Consider the following 19,149-nt stretch of genomic DNA (forward strand, 5'->3'; position numbering starts at 1 on the left):
AAAAAAAAAAAAAGACTCCACACTCCCAATGCAGGGGGCCTGGGTTCGATCCCTGGTCAGGGAACTATATCTGTCATACTGCAACTAAAAAAGAACCTGCATGCCACAACTAAGACCCAGCATGGCCAAATAAATAAATAAATAAATATATATATATATTAAAAAAAAAAATCTTAGAGATCACTCTGTTTTAGTACATATAAAGCTGCTTATTCTTTTTAGTGAGCAAATAATATTCCACTGTAATGGATAAGTATTTAACTAGCACTCAACTGATGGATGTTTAAACTGTTTCCAGTCTTGTGCTGTTAAAAATAATGCTCCAAAGTGATAAAGAGTTATCTATTGATTGCATGCTTACCCTTCATGGAAGAAAGGAGATACAGGAAAATATCCAGGTTTCCACTCTTTTGTGCGAAAGAAACAGGAAGGATAAATGAGAAACTAATGAGATTGTGTATTCGTTTGCTAAGGCTGCCGTAACAAAGTACCACAGACAAGGTGGTTTACAACACAGAAACTTAATCTCTCACGGTTCTGGAGGCCAGAAGTGGAAAACCAAGGTGTTGGCAGGGCTGATTCCTTCTGAAGGCTCTGAGGGACAGTCTGTCCATGCCTCTCTCCTGGCTTTTGGTATTGCCAGCAGCCCTGGGCTTGGGGCTGCCTCACTCCACTCTCTGCCTCTGTCATCACATGGCCCTCTCTTCCCCATGTGTGTCTCCTCTGTGTCCAAATTTCGCTCTTCTAAAGGTCAGTTATACCAATATGACCTCATCTTATTATACCTGCAAAGACCCTACTTCCAAATAAGGTCACATTCACAGGTAAGGGCTTGAACGTATCTTTTGGGGGCACACAATTTAAGCCATAAGAAACTGGTTACAAGGGCTGTTAATTTCCTGGGACTGCTGTAGCAAAGCACCACAGGCTGGGCAGCTTAAACAACAGAAACTTATCATCTCACAGTTGTGAAGGCTAGAAGTGTAAAATCAAAGTGTTGGCAGGGCTGGTTCCTTCTGAGGCTGTGAAGGAGAATCTGTTCTATTACTCTCTCCCAGCTTTGGGAGCCCCAGGCATTCTTTGGCTTAGAGATGACCACTTTCTCCTCGTGACTTCACATCGTCTCCCCTCTGCTCGTGTCTGCCTCTGCATCTACATTTCCCCTTTTTATAAGGACACAGTCATATCGGATTAGGGCCCACCCTAACGACCTCATCTTAACTTGATCTTCTGCAAAGCCCCTATTTCCAAATAAGATCGCATTCACAGGTCCTGAGGGTTAGAATTTCAGCATCTTTTGGGGGACACATGATTCGACCCATAACAGATGTGTGGGAACAGAATGGAGAAAGAAGGTTGGGAATGGCATAGCAGAGCTGAGGGGAACGTGAATTTCTGAGTATCCCTTTTCCCTCTGACTCTTAGAACCATGGTAATGTTTCACATACCCAAAAAGTAAATAGTTAAGAGCAACCAGGGTGTGTGGAGAACAAAAAACTAAATACAAACAGTAACAAATGTGCAAACTATATTATGAATAACATAACTGCCCTGAAAGAACCTAAGTGACTTTAGAAAACAGCATTTGGGGAAAAAGAAAAAAACCAGTACTTTGCACAGGTGACCCTTGAACAACGGGGGTGGTGGGGCACAGAACCCTCCACCCCACCCACCGTGAAGTTGAAAATCCAAGTATAACTCTGTAGTTGGCCCTCCAACACAAGCATATCCACATCCGTGGATTCCAACCAACTGCAAATTGTGTAGTACTGCAGTACCTACTTAGTGAAAAAAATCCGCAAATATGCAGACCCTCACAGTTCAGAGGTCAACTGTTCAAGGGTCAACTGTATATTGTAAAGCTGGGCTCAAAAAGGACAGCATACTATTACTGTAGCAGAAGCGGTAGCAATTCTCAAACTGCTCTGTGTATATACTAAGCTCAAGCAAGTGAGTACATTGTGACTCAAGTCAGGAGAAAGGAGTCAGGAAAGGGCAGGGGGAGGCCAGGGTGAACCCTGCTGTGCTGCAAATGGAGGCATCAGTGTCAGTGTAGAAATAAACACCAAGGTGCATACATGTGGGTGACAGTGCACACACACGCATACTTCCTGGCTGTGTCTGGGGACACCCAAGCAGCAGTGAGCACACCTGGCACCAGGGAGAGCACCTGTCTCGGACCTGCCACCCCAAAGTCCCACATCCCAGGAAATGCCTTCATCCTGGGCAAACTGGGGTGTGTGGTCACCCTCCCTGGCACCCAGATCTTTGGTTTGTAAATACCATTCTCCAATAAAAGGAATCTAGACCACTGGAGAACACACCAGATGAGCCCAGAATACCTGTGGTGCTAGAAAGTGAAGGACTCACAGATGACGGAACATGCTGAGAGGGCACAGGCTCTGAGCGGAAGGCACTCCCGGTGACAAAATCTAGGACAACCTGAGCAACAACATAATGACAGTGGGGGACTGTCAGCTGGTGAACAAAATAAATATAAGTCCACACCTACATAAATAATAAATAAATGGAGGAGAAAGGACCTCTTCCTTATAGTAGAATTACAATTAGTAAATGTATAAGGAATGATGGAAATAGACAATCACCATCAGACAAGCACAGTAACAGCTGTGACAGGTACAGATTGTTGATTTGATGTTCACCAGAAACAGAACATCTTCAGAATCTCAAAGAATCCCCCCTCTTGGTTTCAAAGAGAGAAACAGTACTTTACAGTGAAGTAAGTGGCAGATAACCTTTAACTAAGCGACTGTAGTCACCATCATCAGGAATGAGATGTGTCCACATCTGGCAACTCCTGGTGGGGTGAGAGGGCACAGCCTGTTTTCTGTTGTGTTCTCACCAAAACCACATCTCGATCTAATCATAAGAAAACACCAGACGAACCCAAATATATATACACAAAAGTGTCAAGGTGCTGAAAGACAAACACAAACTGAAGAGACACAAGTACAGGATGGAGGATCCTGGTCCAGCAAAGGACATGGATGCGAAACCCAGCTAAAGTCAGGTAAGACCGGCATATTACCGAGTAGTACTGTGTCACTGTTATTTCAGTTTTCAATAATTATACCATGGCCACGAAAGATAGTAATATTAGGGGAAATTAAGGAAAGGGGAAGGGAAGACTGAGTACTATTTTTATAACATCTCTGTAAAGTAAAAAATATTTCAAAATAAAAAATAGGACTCTAAGGAATATTCCTATACATGTGTCATTTAATTTATGCACAAGTATACATTTGAGTACACATCGAGAAGTAGAATCATCAGGTCCAAGGTTATGGCCAATTTAAACTGTGGTCAATGCTGCCAACTCACCCTCCAGAAACTTATCAGTTTACATTCCCACCAGCAATATTATGAGAGTGTGCATCACCCCACACTCTTGCTAAGATGGTAATGTTATAAAACTTTTGGATCTTAGCTTATCAGTTAGGTAAAAATTTTACTGTAGTTTTCATTTATATTTCTCTTATTATGAGCAAGATGGACTGTTGATATCCTCTGATCATTTTCTACAGAATTTTTTCTTATTGATTTGTAAGAACTCTTTATATATTAAGGAAATTAGTCTTCTGTTTGTAAAGGACTTCCTTGCTCCAAGATTAAACACAATTTTCCCATGTCTTATTTTTCCTATTCCTTTTGCTTTTTTCCCCACTTAATACTCACAATACTTTTGAAAGGATTTAATATGTTGTTTATGATGGGAATAATATAAGTCCTCAGAGTTAGGAAAAGGGAAAAAATAAGCAATTCATATTTTCAACCACAATTTTAAGACTTTCCATTATATTCCAAGATTATATTAATCAACAGCTATCAAGAACAGATTTGATTTCAGGATAACTGAACTTTCTACACTAATTTTAAGAATAAACCAGGGCTTCCCTGGTGGCACAGTGGTTGAGAGTCCACCTGCCGATGCAGGGGACACGGGTTCGTGCCCCGGTCCAGGAAGATCCCACATGCTGCGGAGCGGCTGGGCCCGTGAGCCATGGCCGCTGAGCCTGTGCGTCCGGAGCCTGTGCTCCACAACAGGAGAGGCCACAACAGTGAGAGGCCCGTGTACCGGAAAAAAAAAAAAAAAAGAATAAACCAATAGTGCAGTAAGTCTGCCTGAACCAGATACAAACACACTATCTGCACAGTATCTGTCCTCATGTTCCCCCTACACCCTAAAGGAAAAACCACAAACCTCAGTGTCAAGCTACAATGCCTTAGTATTAATCTGTTTGGTGGTTTGGGGTCACAAAATGGGAAGCACCAATAGTTTGAATCTGACAACACACACACCTGCCAGTGCTCATGCTGCTTCCTCTACCTCCAACTTCTTTCCATTTGAACTGCTTCAGGATCCAGCATAAGGCCCGCTCTCCCACCAGGCCTTCCCACCCCCCACCACAGTACACAATAATCTCTCCCTACTATGAATTCAGAGCACTTGTTTTCCATGCTACTAAATTAAAACTGCTATTACAAGCCAGCTTGTGGCATTTCTTCTACTATTAACTTTTTCTTAATATATAACATCTCACCAAAGTAGGGCAGGAACAAGCTTATATTTCTTAGCATCAAATTCTCTGAAGGCAAGAACAAACATATTTCTCTGTATGCCAAAGCATCTGATGCAGAAGCAGCCTTTTTTTTTTTTTTTACAATCATGAAACTTTTTATCAGCATAAACATCACTAAACTCAATCAAAAGCCCATTCAATCAGCCAACAGATGGCAGTAGTGATCCACAAGGCCATTTTAACTAGTAAGCATAAATTAAAAATGCAACTGCCAACAGGGGCCTGCTATAGAAGGCACATGAGTCAAAACACAATGGGTATGTTCTTTTTTTTTTTTGCGGTACGCGGGCCTCTCACCGCTGTGGCCTCTCCCATTGCGGAGCACAGGCTCCGGACGCGCAGGCTCAGTGGCCATGGCTCACGGGCCCAGCCGCTCCGCGGCATGTGGGATCTTCCGGGACCGGGGCACGAACCCGTGTCCCCTGCATCGGCAGGCGGACTCAACCACTGCGCCACCAGGGAAGCCCGGTATGTTCTTTTGCTTTGTTTTCTTAAGGAAAAAAAAAAATCTTTCTTATATATCAGCCATAGTTCTTACTATGGTTTTGCTTCATAATGGCATCCTAAGTTAAGTACCTTAAATACAGACACATTATTTTAAGCTATGAGAAATATGCTGATTGTTTCTCTGGAATTACATATTCCAAATGGACAATCTCCCATTTTCTCAAGTGTGATATGGATAACAGCAATTTCACTTTTCGTCTTTATTACACAAAGTGCCACTTCCTGTATGGCTGAGGTGTATCCTACCAACCAAACCTGACAACAACCATGAACACAGGAACAACAACAAAAAGACTACCGGAAGGCTCTGGAGAATCAAAAGCAGGCAGATTCTGGAGAGAAGATATTTGGAAGAAGGGAACAGCACAGAATGAGGGTGGGTTCAATGAGGGGTGGCTAAAACTCTAAGAGAAAACACACACAATGTGTACTTTTCTGGCCTGAAGAACCAGAGGGGAGATTTGGAAAACCACAGAATATGAAAAGTGAAGGGAGGAAATCCCAGAAAGGCGAGTCAGAGATAGGGAGTCCCCAATTTGGGGAATAAATTCTTCTAAGTCTCTGGCTGACCTCCTGAACCATGCATATGTGGGGCAAACTGCAAGCAGCCCAGTTAAGGAAAAAAGTCAAGCTGCTGCCTAAGAGAAAGTGTTTGCAGCGGCGGGCCAACCAGGTCAATACCCACCTTTAAAACAACAACTACTCATCAGAGGAATATAACAAGAGTCCAGAGATTCCACAAGGCAACATCCACAATGTCCAGGATGCAATAAAAAGTTACTCAATATACAGAGAATCAGGAAAATGCAACCCCTGCTAAAGAGAAGTGTCAGTCAATGGAGACTGGTGCCAAGAAGATCCAGATGTTGGTATCAGAAGACAAGGGCTTTAAAACAGCCATTATAACAATACTATATGACATAAAGTAAGATATGCTCAAAATAAAAGATGAGAAATGTCAGAGACAAACTATAATAGAAGAACCAAGTGGAAATCCTAGATACAGAAAACACCATGTCTGTACTGGGCATATAACCTCAGAAAACCATAATTCAAAAAGAGTCACGTACCACAATGTTCATTGCAGCTCTATTTACAATAGCCAGGACATGGAAACAACCTAATGGATAAAGAAGATGTGGCACATATATACAATGGAATATTACTCAGCCATAAAAAGAAACGAAACTGAGTTATTTGTAGTGAGGTGGATGGACCTAGAGACTGTCATACAGAGTGAAGTCAGAAAGAGAAAAACAAATATTGTATGCTAACTCATATATATGGAATCTTAAAAAAAAAAAGAAAAAAAAATGGTTCCAAAGAACCTACGGACAGGACAGGAATAAAGACACAGACTTAGAGAATGGACTTGAGGAAACAGGGACGGGGAAGGGTAAGCTGGGATGAGTGAGAAAGTGGCATGGACATTATACACTACCAAATATAAAATAGGTAGCTACCAGGAAGCAGCCGCATAGTACAGGGAGAACAGCTAGGTGCTTTATGTCCACCTAGAGGGGTGGGATAGGAAGAGTAGGAGGAAGATGCAAGAGGGAGGAGATACTGGGGTATATGTACACATATAGCTGATTCACTTTGTTATACAGCAGAAACTAACACACCACTGTAAAGCAATTATACTCCAATAAAGAAGTTAAAAAAAAAAACCATGTCTGAAACTTACAAATTAACTAGAAGGCTTAAAAACCAAATGGAGGGCTTCCCTGGTGGCGCAGTGGTTGAGAGTCCGCCTGCCGATGCAGGGGACATGGGTTCATGCCCCGGTCCGGGAAGATCCCACATGCCGCGGAGCGGCTGGGCCCGTGAGCCATGGCCGCTGAGCCTGCGCGTCCGGAGCCTGTGCTCCGCAACTGGAGAGGCCACAACAGTGAGAGGCCCGCGTACCACAAAAAAAAAAAAAAAAAAAAAAAAAAAACCAAATGGAGACAACAGAGGAGTCTATGGACTTCAAAATAAATTGACAGAAATTATTCAGTGTGAAACAGATTAAAAACAAATGAACAGGGCTTCCCTGGTGGCAAAGGCAGTGGTTGAGAGTCCGCCTGCCAATGCAGGGGACTCGGGTTCGTGCCCCAGTCCGGGAGGATCCCACATGCCACGGAGCAGCTGGGCCCGTGAGCCATGGCCACTGAGCCTGTGCGTCCGGAGCCTGTGCTCCGCAATGGGAGAGGCCACAACAGTGAGAGGCCTGCGTACCGCAAAAAAAAAAAGAACAGGGTCTCAGATATAAGTGGGACAATAGAAATAAGTTTAACATACATGTAATTGGAGTCCCAGAAGGAGCGGAGAAAGAGAATAGGGCAGAAAAAACATATGAAGAAATAATAACTGGAAAATTCCCCCAAAGCTCGTCAAAGACATATATTTACAGATTCAAAAGTTCGATGAACCACTAGCAAGATAATATCAAAGAAAAACACCTAGGCACATCATAATCAAACTGCTGAAAACCAAATAAAAAGAGAAAATCTTGGAAGCAACCAGAGAAAAACAACACATTACATGCAGGAACAATAAGTTGAATGACAGCTAACTTTTCATCAGAAATAATGGAGGCTGAAAGACAATGGTACTTAATGCTGTTTAAGTATTAAACAGCAGACCTGCACTAAAAGAAATGCTACAGTTCTTCAGGCTGAAAGTAAATGATATGAAATGGAAACTTGGATCTTCAAAAAGGAATGCAGAACATCAGAAATGATAACCTATGTAAACACAAAAGAATTTTTCTCTAATTTCCTTAAAATATATACAGCAATTTAAACCAAAAATTAAAACATTATCTTGTGGGGTTTACAACATATGTACAGGCAATACATAAGACAAATGTAACATAAAGGATGGGGTGGAGGGAGTAAATGCACCTATATAGTTGCAAGGCTTTTACAGTTTATATGGTATATTACAATACTAATTCTAAACAGACTATGAAAAGTTAAGGATGAACATTACACTCTCCAGAGTAACCAATAAAAAATGATGCAAAGACGTATAGCTAAAAAAGCATTAGTAAACTAAAATGGAATTCTAAAAAATATTTACTTGATCCAAAAGAATACAAGAAAGCTAGAAGACAGGAAAAAATTAGAGGGGACAAATAACATAATGGTAGAGATAAATCTGACTATATCAATAATTACATTTTAGGTCAATGGACTAAACACTTTGATTATAAAGGCAAAGACTGTCAGAATTGATAAAGCAAGACCTAATTATATGCTGTCTACAAAACAATCACTTTAAATATAAAAGCACAGATACACTGAAAGTAAATGAATGGAAAAAGATATGCCACGTAAAAAGCAAGCATAAAAAGGCTGGTAGGACCAGATTAGATCAGACAAAGTACACTGCAAAATAAAAAGTATTACCAGAGAGGACTTCCCTGGTGGCACAGTGGTTAAGAATCCGCCTGCTAATGCAGGGGACACGGGTTCCATCCCTGGCCCGGGAAGATCCCACATGCTGCAGAGCAACTAAGCCCATGTGCCACAACTATTGAGCCTGCACTCTAGAGCCTGCAAGCCACAACTACTGAGCCCACGAGCCACAACTACTGAAGCCCGCGCGTCTACAGCCCGTGCTCTGAAACAAGAGGCCACTACATTGAGAAGCCCACACACTGCAATGAAGAGTGGCCCCCGCTCACCGCAACTAGAGAAAAGCTGTGTGCCACAACAAAGAGCAAACGCAGCCAAAAATAAATAAATAATAGGGAAACATTATGAACAAATTTATGCCAAGAAATTTGACAACTTATATGAAATAGACAAATTCCTTGAAAAAATTATCCAAAGTGACACATGAAACAGAAATTTTGAATTGCTTTATATGTAATAAAGAAATTGAATTTATTTGCAAAAGTATTTCTGTAAATAAAATTCCAGGCCCAGAATTTCTACTGAATTCTATCAATCACATGAGGAAGAAGTAACATCAATCTTACAGTTTCAGAAAATAGCAAAAGAAGGAATTATTTCCATTCAAGTTTTATGATGACAGCACAACACTAACATCAAAAGCTGACAAAGACATCATGCACACACAATAAAAATACTACACCAATATCAATCATGGAAATCCTTAATAAAATATTAGCAAGTAAAATCCATTAATATATAAAAATGATACTACATCACAACCAAGCAGGTTTATCTGAAGGATGTAAAGCTAGTTTAGCACTAGGCAGACCTTGGAGATATTGCAGGTTCAGTTCCAGACCACTACAATAAAGCGAGTACCACAATAATAAAGTCACACAAATTTTTTGGTTTCCCAGTGCATATAAAAGTTATATAATTAATCTAGATATTGCAGAACACTAAAGGTGACCCAGAAGTCCTTCAGAAGAGGAGTAGCTGAGTCCTTTGCCATTGTAAATCTGGGGAGGGAGAGTGATGGGTATTTAAGATGGAAGATAAGTTTGAGAACCGTTAAATAAAAAGTCAGGATGGAGAACAGAAATGATAATTAGATCCTTTTTAGAAGTAAAAAGATATATACTGGGCTACCCTGGTGGCGCAGTGGTTGAGAGTCCGCCTGCCGATGCAGGGGACACGGGTTCGTGCCCCGGTCCGGGAGGATCCCACATGCCGTGGAGCAGCTGGGCCCGTGAGCCATGGCCGCTGAGCCTGTGCGCCCGGAGCCTGTGCTCCGCAACAGGAGAGGCCACTACAGTGAGAGGCCCGCGTACCGAAAAAAAAAAAAAAAAAAAAAAAAAAAAAAAAAAATAAAGAAAGAAAGAAGGAGGGAGAGTGATGGGTATTTAAGATGGAAGATAAGTTTGAGAACCGTTAAATAAAAAGTCAGGATGGAGAACAGAAATGATAATTAGATCCTTTTTAGAAGTAAAAAGATATATACTGGGCTACCCTGGTGGCGCAGTGGTTGAGAGTCCGCCTGCCGATGCAGGGGACACGGGTTCGTGCCCCGGTCCGGGAGGATCCCACATGCCGTGGAGCAGCTGGGCCCGTGAGCCATGGCCGCTGAGCCTGTGCGCCCGGAGCCTGTGCTCCGCAACAGGAGAGGCCACTACAGTGAGAGGCCCGCGTACCGAAAAAAAAAAAAAAAAAAGTACTAAAAGAAATTATAAGAGATATTTTAAAAACATATATATTTCACCCAGATATAATTTCACCCAGTTAAAATGTACCATTCAATGGCTTTTAGTATATTTACAAAACCAACCTCATTATCTAATTGAGAATATTTTTAACACTCCAGAAAGAAACTCCATACCCATCAGTAGTCACTCCGCATTCCTCCTGCCCCCAGCTCCTGGCAACCACTTTCTGTCTCTACAGATTTGCCTATTCTGGACATTTGCCTATTCTGGACATACTACACATGGTCTTTTGTCTATGGCTTCTTTCACTTAACGTAATGTTTTCAAGGTTCATCCACATTTTAGCACATAACGTACCTCATTCCTTGTTATGGCTGAATAACATCAATTATATGGATAGGCCACATGATGTTTATCCACTTATCAGTTGATGGACAATTGGGTTGTTCCTGCTTTTTGGCTAATATTACGAATAATGCTGCTATAAACATTGTTGTACAAGTTTCTGTGTTTTAAATTCTCTTGGGCATAAACCTAAGAGTGGAATTGCTGGGTCAAATGGTAAGTCTATGCCATTTGTCTATATCAAAGTCTGTACCATTTGAGGAACTGCCAGACTGTTTTCCAAAGTGCTGTACCATTTTATATTCCTGCCAGCAGTGGGTGAAGGTTTCTCCACATCGTCACAGATGTTTGTTATTGCCTGTGTTTTTTTTATTATAGCCACCCCAGTGGGTGTGAAGTGCTATCTCATCATGGTTTTGATGTGCATTTCCCTACCTAACGTCTAATAACATTGATCACTTGAGATCTTTTCCCTTAATGACTTAAAAGGGAACTCTGCCCAAACAAGACACCATAGCCCAAGAACCATAAATTTATGGACCACATAAAAATTAAAGTCAATAAAGTAGACCCTTAAACATCAAAAAAAATTGTAACTATGAGATGTGATGGATGTTAACTAAACTTATTGTGGTGATCATTTTGCAATATATACAAATATTGAATCATTATGTTGCCCAGCTAAAACTATTATAATGTTATATGCCAATTATATCTCAATAAAAAATTAAAATTAAAAAAATTTAATGAATAAATAAAGACAATGAGGGACTTCTCTGGTGGTCCAGTGGTTAAGACTCCATGTTTCCACTGCAGGGGGCACAGGTTCGATCCCTGGCCGGGGAACTAAGATCCCGCATGTCACAGGGCACAGCCAAAAAAAACAAAACAAAAAGATCCCACATGTCACAGGGCACAGCCAAACAAAACAAAACAAAGAGGTAAAAAAAATAAAAATAAAAACAAGAGGACTTCCCTGGTGGCGCAGTGGTTAAGAATCTGCCTGCCAATGCAGGGAACATGGGTTCGATCCCTGGTCCGGGAAGATCCCACATGCCACGGAGCAACTAAGCCTGTGAGCCACTACTGAGCCTGCGCTCTAGAGCCCGCGAGTCACAGCTACTGAAGCCTGCACGCCTAGAGCCCGTGCTCCGCAACAAGAGAAGCCACCACAATGAGAAGCCTACACACCACAACGAAGAGTAGCCCTCGCTTACTGCAACTAGAGAAAGCCCACGCGCAGCAATGAAGACCCAATGCAGCCAAAAATAAAATAAAATAAATTTATTTTTTAAAAAATAAAACAATGAGCAATAACCACACTTAAAAAAACGAAAGTCAACGGGCAAACACACTAGAGAAAAAAAAGTCTGAAACATGTGGCAGAAGGCTAGTTTCCTTAATACAGCAAGATCACTCACAGATGTACAAGAAAAAGACCAACAGTGCAAGAGGAAAATGGCACTTCACAAAAAAGAGAAACATCAATGGCTTTGAATCACAGAAAAAGATGCATTACCACATTCATAGCTAAAGAATTGCATTTTAAAACAAGATAGCATTTTCACTGTCAGACTGACAAACATTTATAAAATAGTTACGCTAGCACTGGTGAAGGTGTAAAAAACTGTTGGTGGCACTGCCTGTGATTTTAAAAAGAACGAAGCCTACAAACAACCTAAAGGTCCCTCAGGAGAAGGTTAAGTGAAGGAAGGGGCACCACACTGTGGCTCCAGGGCTCTGGGTGTCTAGATACAGCATGTGCAAAGTGTGAGGGGCAGACTGCGCACAGCCCATGACCGGGGTAGCCCTTCTTCATTCCCAAGGGAAGGACGGTGTGGACACCCGTTGCTGCAGAGGCTTTTTCTGGAGCCACTGGGCAGTGAGCTGAGACAGGGTAGAAGTTTTTTTCACTGTACCAGTCTGTTCGGGAAAACACCACTACCTTCTCACTAATAAAAATGTAGAAATAATTTTTCTCAGGAAACTCCTATGAAGTTAGCTTTAACTCTAACTCCCCATCTTATCACCAGCTGCCCACATCTCCCCTTGAAGTCACACGTAGAGGAAAGCAGCGCAACTCTAACCCGACTCCACTCAAGAGCGTCCCCAGCGCGGCCCCCACCTCCTTACAGTCCCTCCAATATGCCAGCCCATTCCTGCCTCAGGACCCTGGCACCTACCACTCCCTCTGCTTGAAATGTCCTGCCTTGGACACCTTCACCTCCTTCCAGGCTTTGCTTAAACGCCACCCTGCACGTGAGGCCTCCCCTGACCGCCCCACTTCTACTGCGATCCTCTTCCTGCTTTGGTTTCTTCACATGCCATCCATACAGCACGTACTTGTCTGCATCAACTCCACTCCACATCAGAGCCACAGAGGGCCAGGACTCCTGTCCGTCTCATCCCACAGCAGGCACTGCAGATGTTCGTTTAAGGAACTGCTGCTGCCACACTATGGAGCTCCAGTGGCCTTGACCGTCTCATGTCTTTATTTTTCCCACGATCACCCTAGAGTTGGAGCAGGCCCTTGATAAACACATGGTCATTTTCTCAGAAGGTACAGCCACAGGACACAGTGTTTCTCAGAATGCAGGTCAAGATTGTTGATTATGAAAGCAATTCAGTGAACTAAGCAATTCAGTGAGCTAAGTCAGAATTCTTTTTTTTTTTTTTTTTTTTTTTTTGCGTTACGTGGGCCTCTCACTGTTGCGGCCTCTCCCATTGTGGAGCACAGGTTCCGGACGCGCAGGCTCAGCGGCCATGGCTCACGGGCCTAGCTGCTCCGCGGCATGTGGGATCTTCCCGGACCGGGGCACGAACCCGTGTCCCCTGCATCGGCAGGTGGACTCCCAACCACTGCGCCACCAGGGAAGCCCTTCTTTTTTTTTTTAATGAAACGGAAAGTAAAAGAATGCATAGCATGGGACTTCCCTGGTGGCACAGTGGTTAAGACTCCGTGCTCCCAATGCAGAGGGCCAGGATTCAATCCCTGGTCAGGGAACTAGATCCCACATGCATACTGCAACTAAGAGTTCACATGTCAAAACTAAGGAGCCCGTGAGCCGCAACTAAGAAGCCCACCTGCCGCAACTAAGACCTGGTGCAACCAAATAAATAAATATTTAAAAAAACAACCAACACATAGCATAATACATGCAAGTATTTACAAAACTCTTTCAGCTAAGTATGTACACATATTTGTACAGTATATGCATACTTGTATAGCAGGTCACAATGTGAATGCATTTCTTACCGGAGTACATGACAAAAAATGCTTGAAATTCACTCATCTAATATCAACCTAAACATTTCTAAGTTAAAGCTTCAGGTTCTATAAAAAGTAAAATTTTTAATAAGTTTACTTATAAAGTTTAAAATTCTGTAAAGGTACTTTCAGATCAATGAAAAGGAGAATTAAGCCTCTCCCCAAAAGGGAAAATACAATACTGGAAAAACCGTCATCCTTTGGAATGTAGCCTCTAGCTTTCTTTCCAGAACACCTCCAACTATGTTACCATAGTATTATGCTTGTAAGCATGAAATTCTCTGCTTTTCAGTATAAGTCAACTCGGATGGTTTCATTATCTCTCAAATTTCACCAGATACCACAGGTTAGCTATTCGCATCTGAAATTTCTCCAAACATTTTGTTTCTTAAGTTCTGTAATCATTTGAAGTATGATTTAAGTATATCAATATTCTAGACAGAAAGTTCTTCACTTTCTATTTATATATCAAATAAAGATTTGGGGACTTCCCTGGTGGTCCAGTGGCTAAGACTCTGCACTCCCAATGCAGAGGGCCTGGGTTTGATCCCTGGTCAGGGAACTAGATGCCACATGCCACAACTAAGAGTTTGCATGCCACAACTAAAGATCCCACATGCCGCAAAGAAGACCAGGCTCAGCCAAATAAATAAATATTAAAAAAAAAAAAAAAGATCTGTATTCCCTCAAAATTTTCTACATGTGTTCCTCTGGAATTCCTGAACATTTTCACTATTTCTTAAACCTTACTGTGTTTCACAGCCTGTTTTTTTTTTTTTTTTTTTTAATTTATTTACTTTTGGCTGTTTGGTCTTTGTTGCTGCACAAGGGCTTTCTCTAGTTGTGGCGAGCGAGGGCTACTCTTCGTTGCGGTGCGTGGGCTTCTCATTGCAGTGGCTTCTCTTGTTTCAGAGCAAGGGCTCTAGGCACGTGGGTTTCAGTAGTTGCGGCTCGCAGGCTCAGTAGTTGTGGCTCACAGGCTCTAGAGCACAGGCTCAGCAGTTGTGGTACATGGGCTTAGTTGCTCCACAGCATGTGGGATCTTCCCAGACCACGGCTCGAACTTGTGTGCCCTGCATTGGTAGGTGGATTCTTAATCAGTGTGCCACCTGGGAAGTGCCTTCACAGCCTGTTTTAATCGTTCTCTACTAAGCAATACTGACACTCTATCAAGAAACATCAACTCCCTGAATACAGAGAAACACAGCAAAACCAAAAGGGAGGGGCATCTCTGAAGAGTCAAAATACAGGACACAAAATCCACATGCAGAGCTTCAGTTAAACAAGAATATTCTGTCCCCATCCAGAATTCTCCTCTCCTTTAAAAAAAGTTGCTAACAAGTTTTATGATCCAGTTTCCCAACCCTCAACTGAAAACAGAGAGGAGGAGGGAACCTGGCGTCAGAGGCCTGGTAAGTTAAAATGAGAGTAATAGAGACTAAAAACACAGAAATACTCAGGATGTAGTTTCAGTTTGGGACATTTTATAGACAAAGGAGCCGTCACACCCTAGTGGTCCTGCAGAGGCCTGTGTATTACAACAGAAGACCATAAGTTAACATTCATAATGACCCTGAAAAAAATCAAAGAAGGGTTCTGTCATGTTTCATCTGATGATTAAGCCTTTTAGAAAAACTTCTAATCATAATGGTTGAAATGAAATGTTTTACTACTTTGCAAGTAAGTTTCATGGGAAATCCCTCCAGGCACTCCATTTCCTAAAAATGCTGGAATATCGGTATGTGTGAACTTCAGTGCTTTGCTCACTCCTCCTTCACAGCACACATCGGTTCCCTCACTGTCCCGGTCCTGTAGGAAGACTTGTACCCTTCTATTTTGTTCTTAACGGTATTGCTATATAGATTTTTCTTCTAAAATATGGCATTCATTTTGCCTATCTCAAAATTAATTTCTAATATTCTAATCACATTTCTTGATTATACAGCTGCTAAATAACAGCCATTCTTTCAAAATTAGTTACATCCATGACTCAGCTACACCTGTATTCAATTTACCTATACTTCGGGCATCAAAAAGCAGATGGAAATAATGCCCCCAAGTAGACATTGGTTCTCCAAGCTACAACTTTCATCATTTGTAATTCCTAGTGGCTTTAGCAGAAATAACCAGCCATTCCAGAAATATCCTGGAATCTACCTTTACTAAAAGCTACGGAACTATAGGTAAGTCTCCGTGTGGACGAAGCAAACAGCAGTTTCCTAGTAAAAAAAGGGTAGTGTTCTGTATCAAGGCTGAGCAGAATAGTATTTAAGAAAAATTCTAGTTGCTGCAATGAAGGCACCAAGAACCCAAACCAAGAAAATCCTCTGGCAACTTAAAGTATCTCACTTGAGAGTGAAGTGGATACATTTTCATTGATCCTGAGTCAGTACTTTGGTTTGAGACAGACAAGCAAACACCACCACTGGCCTCTGTAATAGTCTCCTTCCTCCTGTTACAACCTGGTATTTGACATCTGGGAGTGAGAACTGTCATTTTCCTCCAGTGTTTACTCATCAGCCGTTTTCCCTCCCTCCCTTGAAGCTGCATGCCAGAGGGGAGCAAAACACCTGGGGATCTTTCTTTTGTCTTAGTTCTGATCAATTACTCAGCCAGTAACTAATAAGGTCTTTACTAACCTATTACATTTGGGTTGATCTTTTGCAGACAGCACAGATAACTCAGGCCCCTCATCCTAACCAAGTGTCCCATTGCCTCCTGGACAGCTGGCCCCACATCCCTCCTCTGTCCACATGCTTCTCTGGCGCTAGCCCTAAGCCCCAGGACCATGGTTTACATAGACGGAACCATTCAGGGTCTAAGCAGTTAACCATTGAAACCTTTGTCCTCATGTTAAATTAGCAACACCCACAGCTGCTTTACTGAGAGAGTGAAATCTGACCAGCAAGTGCTACTCCTTGCATCCCCCAAAACAGCCCAAGAACACCAGAAATTTGCCTGAATTCTTGTGAAGGTTGCAGCACAAGAGGTGGAAGGGCAGAAATCAAATAGTATGGGCCCCACAGTGAGAGCAGAGGGAGGAAGCAAAATAAATCAACAAAATAATAAGTACTAAATGGGTGTTTGCAGTTGACAGGGTTCAGGTGGGGCTCGTTTTGGAGGATGACACAAACCTGCAATGATTTAGCCCTACAACAGAGAAAGCTCACTCTTGTGAACTTTCTGGTGCTTGGAGCAGACTGCCCACCCCTTACAACTCCCCAAGGCAGAAAATTCCAGCAAAGGCTCCAGCTTATAGAGAACAGAAAAGTCATAAGATGTTAACTTAAGCACCAAACAGTCCTACTGTAGCTGCCTCATGCTCTCGTTCTTGCAATGCCAACCGTGAAAATAAGAATGGTACAAAGAATGAATTACAAACACACATGGTTAGAACATCTCAGAACGTGGGAAAAGAATCTTAACCTGCAGAGAGCAGGGAAAAAAACAAGTTGGCTACAAAAAAACACAAGAATCAAACTGATATGACTGCTCACCTTTAACGAAGTTGCTGGAAGACAATATAGCAATATCAATCTTTGAAGGAAAATTATTTTGACCTGGAATGCAACACCCAGCCAAACTACTTTACAAGTATGAGGTCAAAATAAAAATCTTTTTAAACACGGTGGGGCTTAGAAAATTTACAACCCATTGACTTTTTCTGCAAAACAAACACAAGGGTATATATATACTCTGCTAAAACAGGAAATAAATCCCAAAAGGAAGGAAGATGTTGAATACAAGAAACGGTAATAAAACCTACAGTTGTCTTATCTGCTAATGCATGATATTTTTAAAAATCATTGTTTAAAAAGAGACTACACCAAAATTTAAAACTCAAGTAACAGAAAAAGCCATAAAAGACATGAAGAGGAAATTCACGGAAGATATACAAATGGCCATTAAACAAATGAAAACATTCTCACTGGTCTCATTCCCTGCTAATGAGAATATAAGTTGATAAAGCCTTTTTGTACAGCAATTTGGCAATATCAGCTAACATTTCAAATACGCACAGGCTCTGAACCATCAATTCTAAAACTCTAATTCTGTAATTCTAAAGAAATGCCACACATGGACACAAAGATTAAATACTCCCCCATTCTATACAGCACTGTAATGACCCCTCCCCCCCCAAAATCTGGAAATAACCTTTATTACGTCTGCTAATAGGGCAATGTTAAGTAAATGATGATACGTCGTAACACAGAATACTACAATGCGTCCATTGTAAAGCTGTAAACCCGTGCATACTGACAGGAAAACATATGTAAGCCATTCTGGAGCTTAAAAAAAAAATCTGTAGCACAATGTATATACGGTTTAGGCCTTTTTACGTAAAAATAGACTGTGTATTTATATGTGTGTAACTAAGTGTACACAGCCTGGAAGCAACGCCAAGACGTTCACCCGTGGTTACTTCCGAGTGCGGAGTGAGAGCAGAGACTGCGGTCATTCTTTTTTTTTCCAACACTGATTTGAGCACCTACCTACCAATTCCAGGCCCTAGGGATACGGCGGGCAACAACCCAGGGTCCACCGGCTGCACGAGAGCCCAGCGTGCCGGTTCTCTGGTTTGCTGCCGCGCGCCGGCCCGAGTGGGCACTCAGGTGTGTGTCGAATGAACGAGTGACCAAGTGGCTTATGCGTTATTCGTGTATAAATCAACTTGGGGGGGGAGAAAAAAAACACAACTAAGGGACTTAAGTAATCACCCTGGTGAAGCCCCTTCCCAGCGCACACGCGCCCTTCGATTTCAACTTCCCGAAAGTGCCTTCGGCTCCAGGAACGAGGAGCCCGCGACCCCTCCGCCTCAACCCGGCCCGAGGAGCTCGTTGGAGAGAAGCCTCTGCTGCAGTCACGCGGGCCCGGGCTCAACCCCGTCACCTCCGGGGATACCCGGCAGCCTGGCGCGGGGCCGAGCCAGGTGACACCAGAACGCACCGAGGGCTCAGCGTTCGCCGCTCGCGGCGCGTTGGACGCGTAAACCTCACAAAAATCTCCCAAGCCGAGCACGGAAGAGCCGTCACCGCGCCTCCCACGTAGAAAAGGGGCTCGGGACCCCGAAGGCTCCGCGCGTGCCCGTCCCCACTCGCTTTCCACCCGTCTTGCCCGGCCGCCCTCACCTCCCCGGGCGACCGCCAGCGCCGGGGCCCGCAGGCGGCAGCCCCACAGCAGCAGCGTCCGCAGCTCGCGAGCCATGTGTGTCCTCCTGGGCGCCCACAGAAGCCAAGCGTGCCGGGGGCGAGGCCGGGGCGGGGCCTTCTTCGGGCGCGGCGTAGTGACGTCACAGCGCGCGCCCGGCTGCCCGGCCCGCTGCCTGCGCCGGCGGGTGG

General features: G+C 42.9%; 1 protein-coding gene across 1 annotated transcript in view; it reads right to left on the reverse strand.

The window, feature by feature from the left end:
* The window catches only part of TRAP1 (TNF receptor associated protein 1), a 47,923-nt gene that overhangs the window by 28,593 nt on the left and 181 nt on the right, over positions 1-19,149 (reverse strand). Inside the window, exon 1 of the mRNA XM_024759522.1 lies at positions 18,940-19,149. This exon is cut by the window's right edge and continues 181 nt beyond it. Within this exon, the coding sequence (XP_024615290.1) occupies positions 18,940-19,149 (210 nt within the window). The remainder of the gene's footprint in view (positions 1-18,939) is intronic.

This window comes from Neophocaena asiaeorientalis, unplaced genomic scaffold, assembly GCF_003031525.2.
Source record: "Neophocaena asiaeorientalis asiaeorientalis breed wild unplaced genomic scaffold, Neophocaena_asiaeorientalis_V1.1 scaffold254, whole genome shotgun sequence".
Classification (NCBI taxonomy): Eukaryota; Metazoa; Chordata; class Mammalia; order Artiodactyla; family Phocoenidae; genus Neophocaena; species Neophocaena asiaeorientalis.